This window comes from Ranitomeya imitator, unplaced genomic scaffold, assembly GCF_032444005.1.
Source record: "Ranitomeya imitator isolate aRanImi1 unplaced genomic scaffold, aRanImi1.pri SCAFFOLD_321, whole genome shotgun sequence".
Lineage (NCBI taxonomy): Eukaryota > Metazoa > Chordata > Amphibia > Anura > Dendrobatidae > Ranitomeya > Ranitomeya imitator.
The window spans coordinates 193813-214064 of record NW_027194723.1 but is presented as its reverse complement, the minus strand read 5'-3'; the positions used below and the strand labels follow the sequence as shown (position 1 = coordinate 214064).

The following is a 20252-nucleotide window of genomic DNA, read 5'->3' as shown; positions in this document are numbered from 1 at the left end:
CCCGGCATACCCCACTCTCACACCCCGGCATACCCCACTCTCACACCCCGGCATACCCCACTCTCACACCCCGGCATACCCCACTCTCACACCCCGGCATACCCCACTCTCACATCCCGGAATACCCCACTCTCACACCCTGGCATACCCACTCTCACATCCTGGAATACCCCCCTCTCACACCCCAGCACACCCCACTCTCACTCTGGCATACCCCACTCTTACACCCCGGCATACCCACTCTCACTCTGGCATACCCCACTCTCACACCCCGGCACACCCCACTCTCACACCTCGGCAGACCCCACTCTCACTCCGGCATACCCCACTCTCACACACCCCACTCTCACACCCCGGCACACCCCACTCTCACTCCGGCACACCCCACTCTCACACCCCGGCACACCCCACTCTCACTCCGGCACACCCCACTCTCACACCTCGGCACACCCCACTCTCACACCTCGGCAGACCCCACTCTCACACCTCGGCAGACCCCACTCTCACACACCCCACTCTCACACCCCGGCACACCCCACTCTCACTCCGGCACACCCCACTCTCACACCCCGGCACACCCCACTCTCACTCCGGCACACCCCACTCTCACACCTCGGCACACCCCACTCTCACTCCGGCACACCCCACTCTCACACCTCGGCAGACCCCACTCTCACACCTCGGCAGACCCCACTCTCACACCCTGGCGTACCCCACTCTCACACCTCGGCAGACCCCACTCTCACACCTCGGCAGACCCCACTCTCACTCCGGCATACCCCACTCTCACACACCCCACTCTCACACCCCGGCACACCCCACTCTCACTCCGGCACACCCCACTCTCACACCCCGGCATACCCCACTCTCACTCCGGCACACCCCACTCTCACACCTCGGCAGACCCCACTCTCACTCCGGCACACCCCACTCTCACACCCCGGCATACCCCACTCTCACACCTCGGCAGACCCCACTCTCACTCCGGCACACCCCACTCTCACACCTCGGCAGACCCCACTCTCACCCCGGCATACCCCACTCTCACTCCGGCACACCCCACTCTCACACCTCGGCAGACCCCACTCTCACTCCGGCACACCCCACTCTCACACCCTTCCACACCCCACTCCATCCCTCTTGCCGGCCGGCCGCCACCACCCAACCAGGACACACATGACTCCGCTGCAGGGCTGCCTGTGATGGCGCCTGTGATTGGCTGATGCTCCCCAATGTGCTCCGTGCAGCGCGCAGTGGCCGCTTCAGTCTGTGGAGGGAGCGGGGCTGTCAGCATCATCCTCCTCTGCAGCAGTAGCAGCATCGCCCCGGAGCCGCACAGGTCAGCCGGCAGTGACACGTCTCCGCAGCCGCTGCCAGCAGCACATTGTGGAGGGACCTGCGGTGACACAATGGGGGAGGATCCTGCACACTGACTGCTGGAGCGGAGCAGGTACCGAGAGGCTGCAGTGAGCCAGCTGTGCTGAGGCTGGTGACACCGCTCTGTGCTGCCTGCAGCTGGATGTCACTGCCCTGGGAGAGGACTGCTGCTACTAGAGGACTACACCCCTCAGCACAGGCTGAGCACCCTCCTGTGTAGTCACCAGCTCCATGTAGACACTGTGGACATGCCCTGTGCCAGCCACCCTGCCTCTTCATAGCCTGGGGCCCCCAGTGCCCCTGATGCCACATGAATGCCCTGCAGCCCCATTAATGATGTGCTAGCTGGTGCTTGTGCTGTCTGTCAGGTGCCTTGAGCCACACAGGACAAGATCTCAAGGGCTTCTTCCTGGTGACCTGTGCATGTTGCCTCCTTTGCCTGTGGTCAACATATTTTACTTCCACAAGTTTCTTTTATTTTGGCCTCTCTGCATCTCTCATCCACTGAGGACATGGAGTGGTCATGTGGGCATTTGTGGTGGCATCTTGGAATTGTCTTCTTTGTGCACTGGGCAGCTGGAGAGATGGGGAACAAAGCCAAGAGCTGTGAAGCAGTGAGACAGGTGTACAGTGCCAAAAGCTTCAGCCTAAGCGGGGTCCCTCAGTCAGAGATCTCAGGTGAGTGTGCACTGGGGGGCTTGGAGCTTTCTGGGGCTGCCCATACATCTATGGAATAAGAGAACAATGGGGGTCATGGGGAGAAGGAAATGGTCCAGAAACCACCAATAAGTGCAGTCTAGTTAGATGTCACTTCTGCAATGACAACATATGGTTAATAGAGGGTTAGCTATAAAAGAGTGCCTTAAGGAGACCAGAAGATGGCTCCCAATATAAATGGTCACTTGTGTATATGTACAGCATGAGATATCTCAGCCGCATACTATGGCATTGTGAGACCTTACATGTGGTGGAACTACTTGGCTTAACTACTTCATGTATTGACAATTCAAAGAATAGACTCAATTTCAGATTGAATAATTAATAATGGATGAAGTTTATATGTTTATATTGTATGAGGCCTCTGTCCTTGTTCTTCCATAACTGGCTCATCAGTAGAGTTAGTGTCCTCGTCTATGGTGTCATTACACTTTAGTGTCCTTTAAATTGGTCTTGCAGATTGGTGTCCCAATAGAAGGAGTAATGATTCAATCAAGAAGAACTCAGACTAATCCTGCAGCCTCTTCATAATGTCTTCTTCCAGTTTCCGGTCACTGAAGGAATGTTCTGCCTAAGGTCCTAATGCTCTGCCTAAGGTCCTAATGCTCTGCCTAAGGTCCTAATGCTCTGCCTAAGGTCCTAATGCTCTGCCTAAGGTCCTAATGCTCTGCCTAATGTTCTACATAATGCCCTACCTAAGGTCCTAATTGAACTGATTCCTTGTATATTACCCATGATATGTAGCAGGCACTTCGAAGTTTAGTTATGCTTTGTGACCTAAGTTCCTCAGTTACGCGTAATATATGGTCTAACAAATGTCTCAAGGTTATAAAATTCTTCAGTGACACTCCAAAGATCTCCTCCATCTAATTTCTTCACAATTGCGTATCTTAGTTTGACATCTTTGGTGAGTTATCAGAAAGATCTAACCTGCATACCCTGCCTGCCTGACATCTCAGGTGTGTTCTCAGTCTATTTGAAGTTGGTGCCCCTGATTGACATTTTATAGGTGTGTACTGTAATAAGATTTCATCTGTGTACCAAGCCTGACAGCTTTTCTCTATGTTCTCTGGAAGATTCCAGGTGTGTAGAGAAGGATAAGTCATGAGCAGGATCCTGTTGAGACACGTAGCTGTATGCACTAGGTTGATCTCAGGCCAATGACACATCCTTGGTATTGTACTGGATACAGGTTCTCGAGGTATAGAAAACCCATACATGCTTGCCCACTCATCAGTGAAGGCACAAAGTGATGGCTGGCTACTGCATCTTACAAGGTTGTCACGGTTCATTATTTGGCCTTTATGTGCATCACTGAATGGCTTATAGGCAGTGTTATAAGTTAGTGAGGTCAGCTTTATGGGGTAGTCATTGATTTTATAGGACTTATTTATGTGGCTGATTTATGGGTCTGATGACACAGACGCTTGGTTAGTATACCAGTCTTCATCCTTAGCAAGTGCTTCTTTTCAGAGTGTTGGGAACATGGGGCTTAACGTTCACCTTAAGGGGTTATACAGAGCTCATGAATATAGAAGACTACATGGAAGCAGGTTTACTAGTCCTCTAATAATATCCTGCTGATAAAATTGTGATTTTATGAAAACTACAGCCATCAGCCCAGTAAGTGACATATCTCTGGAATCAGAGTTTCTACCTGCCCCTACATTATGCTGCTTTCAGATGCAATAGCAAAAATCTGGTGACAGTCTCTTAGGGTGGATTTTTGTTCCATTTGCAATAACCCTGCTTATGTCCATTTGGTAAAGATCCCGCCTGTAAGTTTAGTAGGTATAATAATAATATTAGCAAACACCTCCAGTTAGAAATGTAGTAGAGTTCTTCTGATTTGCTGTGTCCCTTACCCCCACGTGCAGGCAGTGCAGTAGCTTAGGTATCCATGATTACGACTGCTTACAGCTCACTAACTGTCAGTATATGAGTGTTCACAACCAGGGATACCTAAGCCAATGCCTGCACATGGGGCAAAGTATACAGTGAATCAGAAGAACTATTCTACAGCAACATAGGTTATCAAGAAAAATATACTACATTTCTAATTGGAGATATCTGCTAATATTAATATTCTTACACCTACTTTATATTGGGATAGGATCTTGAGGCCTCACATATAATTTAGATAGCTGTGGGTGTGATCCTTTTAATCTTTGTCCTCTATTCCCATACACCTTAGATAGCTGTTGGCCGAACCATCGTTTAGCCGATCGTTGGCAGCGATCTCGCCCCGCTCTCCCATACACAGGAGTGTTTGCTTGGCCGAGCAATCCTGAGTTCTCTATGAGAAAGCCTCTGCCAGATGTCAGTGGCGGCAGCTCATCTCTAGAGAACAAAAGCATCTGCAGTCTAAAATTGGACATGTCAGATCCTTACCAATCATCTGTCGGACGCCCATACATATAGGACTGTTGGCCGATTCCATCGATATTGACCAATCTTCATCTGCAGACCATTGGCAGATCCAGTATCCAATGTCTGTTCTGGCCATACACAAAAGACTAATATCAGATCCAACTGATATAAGCGGAGTCCGCCGATGGTCAGGGTTAAAATAAATATGATACCCTCGTTCATTCCCACTTTCAAGATATTATAAGGAAAAACCTGCACGGAAAAGCTGCAAGAGATAAAAAACTCCCCTGGTGGTGTGATACTCTCTAATTGCATTCTATATGAAGCTATGTCTGTGCGCTATACAGATATGTGTGTGTGTGTATATATATATATATATATATATATATATATATATATATATATATATATATATATATATATATATATATATATATATATATATATATATATATATATATATATATATATATATATATTACACACCAATTACCTTAACGCCGTTGGTAACAATACATACAGAAACTGGGGCACGATAAGTGTAATAAAAACCTTAAAAACAATCTCAGTACCAGTTCACACTGTGACGTAAGCTCAGCACATAGTTCCAACAAATGATACCCGCTGCTAATATGAGCTGTTTATATAAGCATAAAGGTACATATGGTGGTAATACGAATTGTGCGTATTAATGGTATTGGTGACCGTTCACACTGCGACACAGATAAACTTGGATAATTGATAAAATGGTACCAGCTGTTATGCATAGAAATATAAAGTTGCACTAGACCGTAATTATTACCTTGTCACCAGTCAAATGTGTACAGGAATAATATACCAATGCTAAATGGTTGTTAAAAAGAGGACTTTGAGTCTGATTAGGCAAAAAGAAAAAAAAAATCAAAATGTATTGGCTGCAAAGGAAAAAAAATCTCACCAAATATATCAATACATAATTATAGGTACAATTGTGATGTACTCCCAATGTAAAATGTTTTGACCAAGGAACAGATCAGGACATGATAGGTAAAGTACGTACAATGAAAAACATATGAGTAATCTGTCAGTAATTCATATAATCCAAACGTAAAAAAAAAGTCTAGATGGTGAAACAGTAGCTCAATGTCTGTTAAAAAGTAACAGCAGATTCATTCTGGACGTATTAAGTATTAGAGAGGTAATAGAAGAAGTTATTTATCCATTGTGTTAGATAGTCCTGCCTGCTCCCCTGAGGAAGCGACATTGACGCGAAACGCGCGTTGTGGAAGTATCGCTCCTTGCCCCTAATGGAGTTCACAATCTAGGGCCAATTCCCTTTGAAGCCAGTTATCCTATCGGCATGGCAGGAGACCGAACATACAAACTCCATGATATTGCTCCTAGTTGGAATTGAACCAAGGAGATTATCACTATACAACTGGTAAATCTGCTGCCACCATGTTCATTAGTCCTGTATAACCCCGACCCCAGCACTAATTGGCAGCTTTCTGCCTATACACAGTACGCACAAAAAAAAGAAAAGCAGCAGTGTGAATGAGGTTCTACACAGCTCAGCATTTAGAGAACTGGATTGACCTGAAGTTACGGGGTATATTGCTAGAATTGGGGTCTGCGCCCCTGCTTCATTCTGCTCTCAGATGGGGTAGTAAAAACCTGGCGACTGATTCCCGATAAATCCTTTACTGTTCCAGTGCAGCCGCTCCAGCGCTTCCTGCAGCAATTACATCACGGTAATGCATGTGACTGCTGTAAATGATCACTAGGCTTTTTCAATGTTATTTTATTATTTTATCACCTTTACATCCTCTCCCCAATGTGGACACTCTTTTGCCGAACTTGGAAGATCCCTTTAAGTTTTGGCACAGTGCCTTTTCTAAATACGATTAGACGTGTATTTGTGGCTAAATCACTAAGGTCTGGTCCTTTTGGGTCTTCTGAACTTGTACATTGTTTACTGTCCCAGCGGAGCTGCAGGATTACTGTACTGTGCTTGTTCCTTAAGGCGATGTTCTCACTTTCCGTCAGACATTTCACTTTGTCTGTTCTATCCTTAGGAACACACAGAATTGATGTGTAAAATTGATCCGTTGCATAACTGACGGAAGCAGGAGCCGAGTGACCTCATTGATTATTGTGAGGTCTGGATTCTGCTACTTGTCCGTTTGTAGAACGTGAGGAAATTCGCAGCTGCTCATCTTTTTTTCTGTTTTAAAAACTGACACAAAGGGATCCCAAATAGATCCCAAAAGAATCAAGTGACCCTCTGTTTGTTTGTACATTTTGGACACAGGAAAGATATATACTGCATCTTGGTACCGTGTTAGCCAGTAGATAGAAAAATACTTAGAATTGAGAGTCCTCAGTGGTTGATACCTTTTAATGGTTAACTGAAAAGATGGTAACACATTGCAAGCTTTCAAGACTACTCAGGTCTCTTCATCAGGCAAAGACTAAAACAAAATCTGAAGAATCACATATTTATACCCAGCACAGAAGTAATATCATAGATAAGACAAGATACATGAAGCAGAACTATCATTATAGGAGAGGGATAAACAGTTGTGTTCATAAATATTGGAACACTTTATAGATAAGGAGTGTGAAAGTTTTATTGTCCTCTGATATGGATTTGTCTTTTTTCATCAATTAATGAATTTGCTCCTCAGACCTTGTGGGGGCATCACAACACAGAACCAGACCCCAATCACAGGACAATAAAATTTTCATACTCCTTATCTATGAACTGTTCCAATATTTATGGCCACCACTGTTTATCACTCTCCCATAATGGTAGTTCTGCTTCACGTCTCCTGTCTTATCTATGGCATTATTTATGTGCTGTGTTGTGCATAAATGTGATTCTTCAGATTTTGTATTAGTCTTGCCTGATGAAGAGATCTGAGTAGTCTCAAAAGCTTGCAATTTGTTACCTTTTGATGGCTAAATGAAAAGATGGTATCAACCACTGAGGACTCTCAATCCTAAATACATTTCGAACATTAATCTGTTTGTCTGTTCCTAAAAACGTATTGGACAAAGGGAATGTCCGAATAGAAGTGTGAAAGTAGCCTTATTTTCACGCCTTCTCTGCCCTGTTTTCCAGCTTGTTGACTCCAGTAGGTTGTTAATATCGAGGTCGGTGATCACCATCAAGCAATGATCTGCTATGACAATGCTGGAGATGAAAGCTATTGCTGCCGGTAATCTTTTCCCCTCTGTGTTGCTCCTGAGAGTTGCTGACATTTACAAGGCAGTGTTGTTTAAGCTCAGTCAGTTTGCCCAATGCTTTATTAATCAGGATCTAGGAGAAACACGAGTTCTTTTCCTCCGCTTCACTATTTGATGGAGAAAACTATAGTGTTCGGGAAAACTCAATCACATGTGAAGACTGGGTGACTTTGTCACAAACAAGACATAACTTCAGATTGATTTCTGTGTCTTGATTAATGAGGAAAAATAGCTGTGGGGGGGAAATTGAGATGAAACAAGCAAATAAATCTGTAATCGAGGAAGTCATCAAGGGTATGAGATTTCCCCCTGAGGTTATCAGAGGAGTGAGTACAGGAGTGGGGAATGTGTGAATCATTGAGCTGCCGAGCGTCTGACGAATGGAGACAAGAGGTAAGACTTGTACTGCTTGGAATAGAAAACCAAAGACCTATCATATTCTCAAAGTGCAAAGAAAAGAAAGGCCTGATGAAGGTATATGGGGAGCCAACTCTACCATTGCTCTACGGCTGCCATCCTAACGTCAACCTGCCCAGAGGCCCATACTGCCCGCACCATTGGCAACATGAAGCAGATACTCGCTGCGTAACTGTAGTTGTGTTTGTTTTACACTGAAGTATTTAAAAGAAAACACTGTGGCCTCAATTCGTCAAGACTGGCATTGTTCACAATTTGAGTTGCACCTAAACTTTGCAATTTTGCAAATTGAAAGCTTTTATGAATCAAGCTCAAGGGTTCAATGTGTCTCTGATGACTAGTCCAAGGCAGGTACCAAGAGGTGGCTTCTATTTACTCATCTCCCAGTTAGTCTACGTGAGCAGGAGAGAAAGAACCCAATGGGACACCACCTCAAACTGGTCAACTGAGTCACATAGCCCAGCTGGCTTTCAAAGTATGTAATGATTTAGAAGGAAACGTAGAACGTAGACGACTGTGTCTAATGCTTTTTGTGGCGCGAGCGATATGAATCTGCTGACAAGCTCCCTTTCAGTTGCCCATATCCATTATATAAATACTCAGCGAATAGCCACCTCTCCCAACTCCCTCATCAATATGAACGCTCACCTCATGTGTTTTCAATGGGAGAGTGGGAAATAAGTTGCTTCCAGACACCTCTGGTGGTTGCTTATTTTCCGTGAGAGCTAAAGGAAGCAAGAAAAATAGAGTAAAATGACAGCACAAAAATACAAGACACCACGGCCCGATTCATCAAGACCGACAGCAATGTTCACTCCAGTGTTGATGAGGGTCCATGTTGGAGTTAGTCCCGATTTATGAAGAGACAATGAATCAGGAGTGTCCGCAGGGGTGGATTAAGGGTAGCCAGGGCCCCGGGCTGTTCAGACACTGTGGGCCCCCCCGGTCATGTGACGGGGTCATGCGAAGGGGTCATGCGACAGGATCATCATATACCTGAACCAGATTATTCCAGAAAAATAGTTGCTGTGTGAAACTATAACCTGTCAAACATCCATTGATCTAGTCAATTTACCCTTCAGTTCTGTGTATAGTATTCAGTGTATAGTGTCAGTGTATAGGTCACACAGACTCACCAGTGACGTCTCTAGGTGAAGTCCTTCATCTTTCATCCAACACAGACAACCATCACGTCATCCAGCCAGGACTCGTCTCTGAAGGAAATAACAGTTATCTCGAACTCCGCTTGCAGAACACATTACTTAATTTTTCCCAACTTCTAAATTACACCACATGAAGAAAAAGAGGCAACATAGTGTCACTCTACACAGTAACAGGACCGCCCCCCATTTAAAACAGTGTCCTCAAAAAATAAAATAAATACATCACTTTAGTAATAATATCCCCCATCCTGGCCCCGTGTATCTCATTCCTGGCTTCAGCCATATGTTCTCCCATCCTGCCCTCATGAGTATCCATAATGCCCCATATGATCTTCCCATCCTGCCCCATCAGTCTCCATCGTATCCATCCTGCCCCATGATCCTGCACGTTCTGTCTCCAATCCTGCCCCATGTCTTTCATTCTGCCCCATGTCTCAAGTCCTGCCCCCAGTGTGTCCAGCATCTCTGCCCCCAGTGTGTCCAGCATCTCTGCCCCCAGTGTGTCCAGCATCTCTGCCCCCAGTGTGTCCAGCATCTCTGCCCCCAGTGTGTCTGACTCCAGCAATCTGCCCCAGTATGTCCAGCATATTGCCCCAGTGTGTCCAGCTTATTGCCCACAGACAGTGTTCAGCATTCCGGCCCGCCCTGGCCCCCCGGATTGCCGTTTCCAAAAAAAAACAAAAAAAAAACAAGTTCTCCTCACCTGACCTGCGCTCCAGTGGCGAGCTCCCTCCAGCAGTGCGCACTCGCCAGCGACTGACAATGACGTCAGACGTCGGCGACATGTGCGCTGCGCCTGCGGCCGACTTCAGCTGCCAGCCTCCAATTGGCTGGCGGCTCTTGTTAACTATTGACGTGCGGGCACGCGCCCGCACGTCAATAGGTGAAACTGCCACGGCGCCGGTAGGGGCCCGGTAAGCAGATGAGATGGGGCCCGATGCGGGCCCCCTCTGCCCACCGGGCCCATACGCCAGTCAGGGCAGTAATGCCCTGATGGCGGCGGGCAATCTGAGTGTAGCCGAGGGCCCCCCCTAACCACTGGGCCCTGGGCTACCGCCCAGATTGACCCTATTATAATCCGCCCCTGAGTGTCCGACACGTGGTGTGCACCTCACCACAAATCTTACTCCAGTCGGGGACTCCTCATGAATAGGAGAAGTTGTGGTGTCACGCTGTCGTTCCGCCCAAGCTCTGTCCATTTTGGTGGAGTTGGGTAAAACTGGTGCAAACATACACAAGGTTGAAAATTTTCAGAATTTTCAAAGTGATTTACGAGTAATTGCTCTGAGTCAGGGCAGCTTAGAAAACAAAGAACACTGAAAAGAAAGTAAAGTAGAATGTAGCATAAAAGCTCTCTAGAAAACCATATTATCCATATTCCTCCATGAGCCAAAGTGTTGTGATACTAACAAAGCAGCGGCAGTCATTGTGCCTACTTGCTCCACATGGGAGGCCCTTCATACCGGCCACATCTTCTCCAGCAACATTTACCGGGGATTCCAATCTGTCGAGACAGCCCATTTTTGCCTCTTTACTTGTACCATACAAATGTTTGGTTTGTTGCTATGGGTTAATATGTTTCATTGCATTAGTCATCCATAGTGACAGTAATGATCGTGAGCAGGGGTTTATATACACACAGACAAGTTGGCAATGCGGTTAACAGAACATGAAATTGGAATTTCCATAATAAGCAGATCAGTAAACAGGGTTAACTAAAATGAGTGACAAATAATACTCAGTCTCTTTTCCATTAGTGTCACCATTAGAGGCATTTTCCATTTTATCCATTAAACTCGTAAAAAATGGGAATGATGCGGATTGTTCTAATGCCGTAACAGAGCACGTAAAAAATAATCTTGTCTGTCCGAGTCGCTCTCTGTGGCGGCAGCCAACTAAGCCATGTTAGTAAACAGAGGGCACGGACACTGCTCCTTCAGGAAGCTCCATGTTTTATCCCATCCAACCACAATATGAATAAACATCCCGGCCGTAAAACCAAGTACAAATTTGTTACATTTCAGCCAAATTGTAAGTAATGACCTCGGTATAACATCTGTGCAATGAGACAAGTATAGAACATATCATGGAATGTGCAGAGGGAAGAGCCGTTCTCTTAAAGGGAGCCTGTCGCCATCACCTTCATATGAGAGCGGCATAATGTAGGAAAAGAGACCCTGATTCCAACGATGTATCACTTAGTTTACTGGGTGCCGCAGTTGTGACACAATGTAGCATGTAGCAGACCTCAGAAAGGTGCCCCTGCCCACAGCAAGGTCTCTATCTACAGTGTCATGTAAAAGTTTGGGCACCCTTGGTCAAAATTACTGTTATTGTGAACAGTTAAACAAGTTGAGGATAAAATGATCTCTAAAAGGCCTAAAGTTTGTATTTTAGGCAAATATACAGTACAGACGAAAAGTTTGGACACACCTTCTCATGTAAAGATTTTTCTGTATTTTCACAACTATGAAAATTGTACATTCACACTGAAGGCATCAAAACTATGAATTAACACATGTGGAATTATATACTTAACAAAAAAGTGTGAAACGACTGAAAATATGTCTTATATTCTAGGTTCTTCAAAGTAGCCACCTTTTGCTTTGATGACTACTTTGTACACTCTTGGCATTCTCTTGATGAGCTTCAAGAGGTAGTCACCGTAAATGGTCTTCCAACAATCTTGAAGTAGTTCCCATAGATGCTTAGCACTTGTTGGCCCTTTTGCCCTCACTCTGCAGTCCAGCTCACCCCAAACCATCTCGATTGGGTTCAGGTCTGGTGACTGTGGAGGCCAGGTCATCTGGCGTAGCACCCCATCACTCTCCTTCTTGGTCAAATAGCCCTTACACAGCCTGGAGGTGTGTTTGGGGTCGTTGTCCTGTTGAAAAATAAATGATGGTCCAACTAAACGCAAACCAGATGGAATAGCATGCTGCTGCAAGATGCTGTGGTAGCCATGCTGGTTCAGTATGCCTTCAATTTTGAATAAATCCCCAACAGTTTCACCAGCAAAGCACCCCCACACCATCACACCTCCTCCTCCTCCATGCTTCACGGTGGGAACCAGGCATGTAGAGTCCATCCGTTCACCTTTTCTGCGTAACACAAAGACACGGTGGTTGGAAAGATCTCAAATTTGGATTCATCAGACCAAAGCACAGATTTCCACTGGTCTGATGTCCATTCCTTGTGTTCTTTAGCCCAAACAAGTCTCTTCTGCTTGTTGCCTGTCCTTAGCAGTGGTTTCCTAGCAGCTATTTTACCATGAAGGCCTGCTGCACAAAGTCTCCTCTTAACAGTTGTTGTAGAGATGTGTCTGCTGCTAGAACTCTGTGTGGCATTGACCTGGTCTCTAATCTGAGCTGCTGTTAACCTGCGATTTCTGAGGCTGGTGACTCAGATAAACTTATCCTCAGAAGCAGAGGTGACTCTTGGTCTTCCTTTCCTGGGGCGGTCCTCGTGAGCCAGTTTCTTTGTAGCGCTTGATGGTTTTTGCCAGTGCACTTGGGGACACTTTCAAAGTTTTCCCAATTTTTCGGACTGACTAACCTTCATTTCTTAAAGTAATAATGGCCACTCGTTTTTCTTTACTTAGCTGCTTTTTTCTTGCCATAATACAAATTCTAACAGTCTATTCAGTAGGACTATCATCTGTGTATCCACCAGACTTCCGCACGACACAACTGATGGTCCCAACCCCATTTATAAGGCAAGAAATCCCACTTATTAAACCTGACAGGGCACACCTGTGAAGTGAAAACCATTCCCGGTGACTACCTCTTGAAGCTCATCAAGAGAATGCCAAGAGTGTACAAAGTAGTCATCAAAGCAAAAGGTGGCTACTTTGAAGAACCTAGAATATAAGACATTTCAGTTTTTTCACACTTTTTTGTTAAGTATATAATTCCACATGTGTTAATTCATAGTTTTGATGCCTTCAGTGTGAATGTACAATTTTCATAGTCATGAAAATACAGAAAAACCTTTACATGAGAAGGTGTGTCCAAACTTTTGGTCTGTACTGTGTGTGTGTGTGTGTATATATACCGTATTTTCCGGCGTATAAGACGACTTTTTAACCCCTGAAAATTTTAAGTTAGGGGTCGTCTTATACGTTGGGTGCAGACACCAATGTGTATATGGTGGGTGGGGGGGAGTGGTCCCGATGATGAAGAGGGGGCGTCTCACAGGAAAGTGTGAGTGGAGTATCCCCCATTACCTCATTGTAGCTGCAGCGTGGGGTCTGTGTGCTGGGAGCGGCGGCGGCTGCTCCTTTGTGCCGCGTGGGTGCTGTGCTGTGGGGCGGCGGCTCCTCTTCGTGCAGCGTCTGGGCTCTGTCCTGTGGGACGGCGACGTATCTTAGTGCATAGTCAGTCGGGGCTACTCCGGCATTTCCTCAAAGCCCGGAGGCCCCGGCAGCTCCATTGCTGCGATGCGGTGGTCTCCAGGAAAATGGCCGCTGGGGGCGGCGCATGCTCAGATTCAGATCTCATCCTGGGAGATTCTACCACAATTTCCTATTTTTTTTTTTTTTTCGTACATTAAAACTGAATTAAAGCCTTTTATGAATATCCTCCTATAAACCTATCATTAGGCCATTAAAGAGGAATTTCGCATTATATGGCTGCCACCGAACACACGGTACACATGGATTTGCTAGGTCTTGGAAACACTCTTCTGATATGTTCACGTTGTGTTTTTGGCCTACATTTAAAGGGAACCTGTCACCCCCAAAATCGAAGATGAGCTAAGCCCACCAGCATCAGGGGCTTATCTATAGCATTCTGTAATGCTGTAGATAAACCCTCGATGTGTCCTGAAAGATGAGAAAAAGAGGTTAGATTATACTCGCCCAGAGGCGGTCCCGGTACGATGGGCTTCGCGGTCCGGTCTGGGGCCTCCCATCTTCTTACGATGACGTCCTCTTCTTGTATTCATGCTCCGGCGCAGGCGTACTTTGCCCTGTTGAGATTCAACAGGGCAGACAACGTATGCTTGTGCCGGAGCCACAGCGTGACTAGAAGAAGAGGAAATCATCGTAGGAAGATGGGAGGCCCTGAACCAGACCGCGACACCTATCGGATCGGACCGCAGCGGGACCGCCCCTGGGTGAGTATAATATAACCTCTTCTCATCTTTTAGGTTACATCGGGGGCTTATCTACAGCATTCCAGAATGCTGTAGATAAGCCCCTGATGCTGGTGGGCTTAGCTCATCTTCGATTTTGGGGGTGACAGGTTCCCTTTAATATATAAGCCATACATCATGGAAAGGCCCCAAACCTGTATATTAGTGGCTGTGATGGATGCCTGGACGTGGCGTCAGCCAATGAAGGACTATAATGGTATTCTTTTCCCTGATACATCATGAAAACTAATGAAAAGCTTAGTGAATGCCTGCGAAGGAGGCCGTACATTGGCTTACTGTACTGTACCACATGCTGCCATGTATACGGTGTGGTATATTTTATTTATCTAGAATTTACGTGGGAATCAATAGCAAACTCTGCTACCTGTTTCATAGCTTTTCTTGTATAATGACCCATACCCTTTAGTCAGAGGCCAAACTATGCAGGGGTGTATATTGGTCGATTTCCCAGCATACACTACAGATATACATGGTTACAGATATAACCAAAACCCTTCATGCAGGCAGACATTTAGATGGCGTTACTCATTTGTGACTCAGATTGAGCAGAGAACCCCCTCCGTGGTGCCTACATGCCCAATACAGCACCATTACAGGAAATGCTTTTTATTTTTTAAAGATCACATGCTCTCGGCTGCATCCAGTTCTTTCATTGCGGGAACACCCCTTTAATTATAATTCCATTAAGCCTATATGCCAACATAATCTATTTAGGAGCTATGGAATATTACTTTCCCATAGTAGGCTGATGTACATTATCTAGATGGGTACACATTATATAAATGGCCTCTGGGATGTACCCAGCATTGACATACATACGCACATGGGAACTTGCCTTCCAGTTGTTATGTTATAACTAGACAGCATTTACAGCTGCACAGGAAGAAATCCATGGTCTATGCACTTATCCTGACAGTTGTTGTCATTGCGTAGCAGTCACGTGGCTGTCACTATTCTTGGACTTAGGTCTTTCAATTATGGTGTTGTATTATATTCGACAGGATCCATTTGTCTATTTGATTGACGCAATTTGAAGAGGTTGTCCACTATTACATTGATGACCTATCCTTTGAATAGGTCATCAACGTTTGATCAGCCGGGGTCTGACACCTATCAACCATGCTGATCTGCTGTCATCGGTGGTGGTGTGGGCTGCGGTACCAAGCGCCGGCCACTACCAGAAGACAGAGCAGCTCAGCAAGTGAGCACTTCCTGCCGGCTGCCCACGCCGCCGATAACAGCTGATCGGCGGGGGTGCTGGGTGTCGGACCCCATCCAATAAGACTTTGATGACCTATTCTAAGGATGGGCCATCAATGTAAAAGTAGTGGACAATGTCTTTCTTTTCAAATATAAAGGGGTATTCCCCACGAACAAAGTACATTTTAATCAATAGATCTTTGAATAAAAATAATTTTCACAATTGGATGTGTTTAAAAAATGTTCCTGTGCTGAGAGAAATGTGCCCCCTGCTGTGTACTGTGTAATGGCCGTGTCTGACCATGCAGGAATATGGTCTGATAATACCACAGCTCCTGGGCAGGAGAGGAAGCACAAGAGAGTAAACAGACATGACAGCACAAGATCACAGCTGATTCTTTCTGTGAGGTAAAACATGTTTTTAAACAGGCCGGGAAATGTTTTACCTCACAAAAAGAATCAGCTGTGATCCCGTACTGTCCCATCTGTATCCTTTCTTTTTTTCCTCCCCTGCCCAGTAGCTGTGGTATGATCAGATCATGTCTCTGTACGGTGAGACACAGTTATTACATAATACATATCGGGGTCGCATACAGTAAAAAAAAATGTTCTTGTGCCAAGATAATTTTATAAACATCCAATTGTGGAACTTATTTTTATTCTAAGATCTATAGGTTAAAATGTACTTTATAGTAGAGAGAGAAAACCATCTCACCTGGGCGGCTTGTGTGTAGAAGCAGGTAAATTTGTGGCCACGTGAAAAATCCAGGAAAAAAGGAAAAGAATCCAGCTTCTAAAATTTCCAAAGTTTATTTAGTAAAAATATTAAAAAGCTCAATGGCAAGATTACATTGTGTGATCTTATCTGAGAGCAACGCATTTCAAACACTCTATGGCGTTCTCACTCAAAAGCTGAGCTTTTTCTTAAAATGTACTTTGTTTGTGGGACAACCCCTCTAAGTGTATGTGTTCATGAGATGTAGCTACAGTTAAATCTGCAGTAGCAAAATACAACATGGATCTGGGTGTAGAAATGGCAGATTGAACCTTTTTTTATTGCATTTAAAAAGTTGGCTATTTGTGCTCTCTCCTATAAAAGAGCCTTCCACCAAGGACAATCTTTTTGACCAATAATTCCAATGGAAAATTTGAGACATAGTCTAGTGAAAAGTCCCATAATACAAATACATATTTATACAGTTGTGTGAAAAAGTGCCCCCTTCCTGATTTCCTATTCTTTTGCATGTTTGACCCACTTAAATGTTTCAAATCGCCAAACAAATATTTGACAAATATAACACAAGTATACATAAAATTCAGTTTTTAAATGAAGGCCTCTATTACTAAAGTAAAAACAAATCCAAACCTATGTGTGAAAAAGTGATTGCCCCCTAAACCTTATAACTGGTTGTCCAAACTTAGTGTAATGACGCCAAAGGTGTCACTGGCGCAGCCTAGGGGGTGCTATCAGAGGGCACGGGAACGAACGCCAGGAGTGGGGGGAACAAGGCACGCAGTGCACAAGGACCTGAGACTAAGCAGTGAGCACAGGACCTGGAACAAAGCAGTCATGTGATGACAGGTGGGCGGAGTCACCAAGCGTGCGGCCAGGGAAAGCAGCTGGGACCTCGGAGTACAGGGCACAGAACATAAACGTAGTCAACGTAGAGCCAAGGGTCAAAAGCCAGACGAGAGCGTAGTACAAAGGGACAAGACAGAGAGTAAACCGAGATGAGCCAAGGGATCACAAAACCAGGAAGGACAGGGCAGTACAATGCAGGATACAGAGGCAAAGTCAGAGGACAAACCGGGTCATACACAGGAAAAGCTGAGACACACAGAGGCACAGCGATTACAAACGAGTAACCTGGGTCAGCAACCACATACCGAGTATACGGAAGTTACAACAACACCAAACCCAGGAACTACTAGCCATCCCAGAACCAAAGAGAGGCAGACTAGAATTAACCCTGACCTGACCAGAATGGAGATGGAATCATCCTGTCAGAGTCACGACACTTAGCAGCAACAACTGCAATCAAGCGTTTGTGATAACTGGCAATGAGTCTTTTACAACACTCTGGATGAATTTGAGCCCATTAATCTCTGCAGAATTGAAATTCAGCCACATTGGAGGGTTTCAGAGCCTGAACTACCTTTTTAAGGTCATACCACAGCATCTCAGATTAAGGTCAGGACTTTGACTAGGCCACTCCAAAGTCTTAATTTTGTTTTTCTTATGACATTCAGCAGTGGACTTGCTGGTGTGTTTTGGATCATTGTCCTGCTGCATAACCCAAGTGCGCTTCAAATTGAAGTCACAAACAGATGGCAGGACATTCTCCTTCAGGATTTTTTGGTAGTCAGCAGAATTCATGGTTCCATTTACCACAGCAAGTCTTCAAGGTCCTGAAGCAGTAAAACAGCCCCCAGACCCTCACACTACCACCACCATATTTTACTGTTGGAAGGATATTCCTATTCTGAAATGCTGTGTTACTTCTACACCAGATGTAATGGGACATACACCTTCCAAAAAGTGAAACATTTGTCTTGTCATTCCGCAAAGTATTCTCTCAAAATCTAGGGGATCGTCCAAATGTTTTCTGGTAAATCTGAGATGAGCCTTTATGTTCTTATTGCTCAGCAGTGGTTTTCATCATGGAACTCTGCCATGCAGGCCATTTTGCCCAGTCTCTTTCTTATGGTGGAGTCATGAACACTGATCTTAACTGAGGCAAGTGAGGCCTGCAGTTCTTTGGGTGTTGTTGTCAGGTCTTTTGTGACCTCTTGGATGAGTTGTCACTGCGCTCTTGGGGTAATTTTGGTCAGCCGGCCACTCCTGGGAAGATTCACCACTATTCCATGTTTTTGCCATTTGCGGATAATGGCTCTCATTGTGCTTTGCTGAAGTCACAAAGCTTTAGAAATGGTTTTATAACCTTTTCCAGACTGATAGATCTAAATTACTTTGTTTCTCATTTGTTTCAGAAGTTCTTTGGATCGTGGCATGATGTCTACCTTTTGAGAATCTTTTGGTCTAATTCACTTTGTCAGGCAGGTACTATTTCAGTGATTTCTTGATTGAGAACAGATGTGGCAGTACTCAGGCCTGGTTTTGGCTAGTGAATTTGAACTCCGCTTTCCAAAGATGTGATAAACTACAGTTAATTTATGTTTTAAAGGGAGGGCAATCACTTTTTCACACAGGGCCCTGTAGATTTGTATTTCTTTTTCTCTTAATAATAAAAGCCTTCTTTTAAACTTCATGTTGTGTTTACTTGTGTTATCTTTATCTAATAATTAAATTTGCTTGGTGATCAGAAACTTTTAAATGTGACGAGGCAAAGACTTTTTCACACAGCTGTGAATATATATGTATATGTATCGTTAGAGGGTCAGTGGAAATGTATATGAGTGGAGATATGTATCACAAACCATGATGTCAACCACCAAATTTTCTCTCCTGCATGTTATGTGCTAAGAGGGGTTAATCAGTCATGACAAGGTTGTTTTTTTTGTGACTAGCTGTAAGAGATGGGTGGGATGGCCACTCACCATATCTTCACCCCAATGGTGTGGTTCAGCAAGTTAAATGTCCAGCCACTGAGTTTTTTTACTCACTATCTGTGTGTTGGAAGACAAGTAAAATTCTCCAGCCTGGAGCTCCAGTGGGAGCTGGTTTGTTGCATCCTGAGCAGGCAAATCCGACAGACATATGGACTGTGCTACAACTTATCTTGTTTGCCATTATGCCAGAAAGGCTATGTTTATTCTGTTACATCCTGCACTGGTTTATGCCATGTTTAACTAAACCAGCAGAAGAAATCTTCCTGTGTCTACCTCTGAGAGCAGCCGACCTACCACAATATTATATAAAAAACTGATAAGAAAAATTGTACACAAGAACCCAAGATGTAAAAAAATACAAATTTTATTGAAAATAAAAAATTAAAAGACAAAAATACAAACATAATAGGCATTAAAAAGTGGGAAACCAAAAATTGGCAAAGGAACCCACCATGCTATCAAAAGAGGTACTATAGAGAACCAAACAAGCCAATGTAATGCACATGGTTAAACGTCAAACACCAAAATCTATAAATATAGTATAAAATATCGTTAGACGTGGAAGTACTCATCAAAGAGTTCCAATAGTAATGTGCAAATAGTTACCTCTGGTGGGTGCCAACGCCTGCCCCTACGCACGTTTCGGCGAACAGCCTTCTGTCTTTTTCTTTTTTATTTTCAATAAAATTTGCATTTTTTTACATCTTGGGTTCTTGTGTACAATTTTTCTTATCGGATTTTCATGTGTTTTTGTACTGAACTGTTACTACGCCCATTGTTGGTTAAATAGGTTTTGGCATCCATTTAGTCTAATTAGATTTTGTTTTGTGCGTGGATACCCCTATTTTTTTATTCAACTCCTTTGTCTTCACAAAATTATATATAAATATAATGTTTACTACATTTATTTCATGCAGCAAAATTAAAACATATGTTGATGCATACTGGTCCGTCCTACATGGAGTAGGCAATTTTTGGCAAGCATAGGATACCTTTGGCATCAAAGTGCATATGCCAAAAAAGGGCCAAAATGAGAAATGAACTGAGTCCTCACCC

At 44.5% G+C, this 20252-nt stretch overlaps 1 protein-coding gene across 1 annotated transcript in view; it reads left to right on the top strand.

The window, feature by feature from the left end:
• The first annotated feature begins 1263 nt into the window (after positions 1–1263).
• LOC138656308 (glypican-1-like) overlaps positions 1264–20252 on the top strand; it is a 97066-nt gene continuing 78077 nt past the window's right edge. The window contains exon 1 of the mRNA XM_069743673.1: positions 1264–2055. Coding sequence (XP_069599774.1) covers positions 1890–2055 — 166 coding nt within the window. The 5' untranslated portion in view covers positions 1264–1889. The remainder of the gene's footprint in view (positions 2056–20252) is intronic.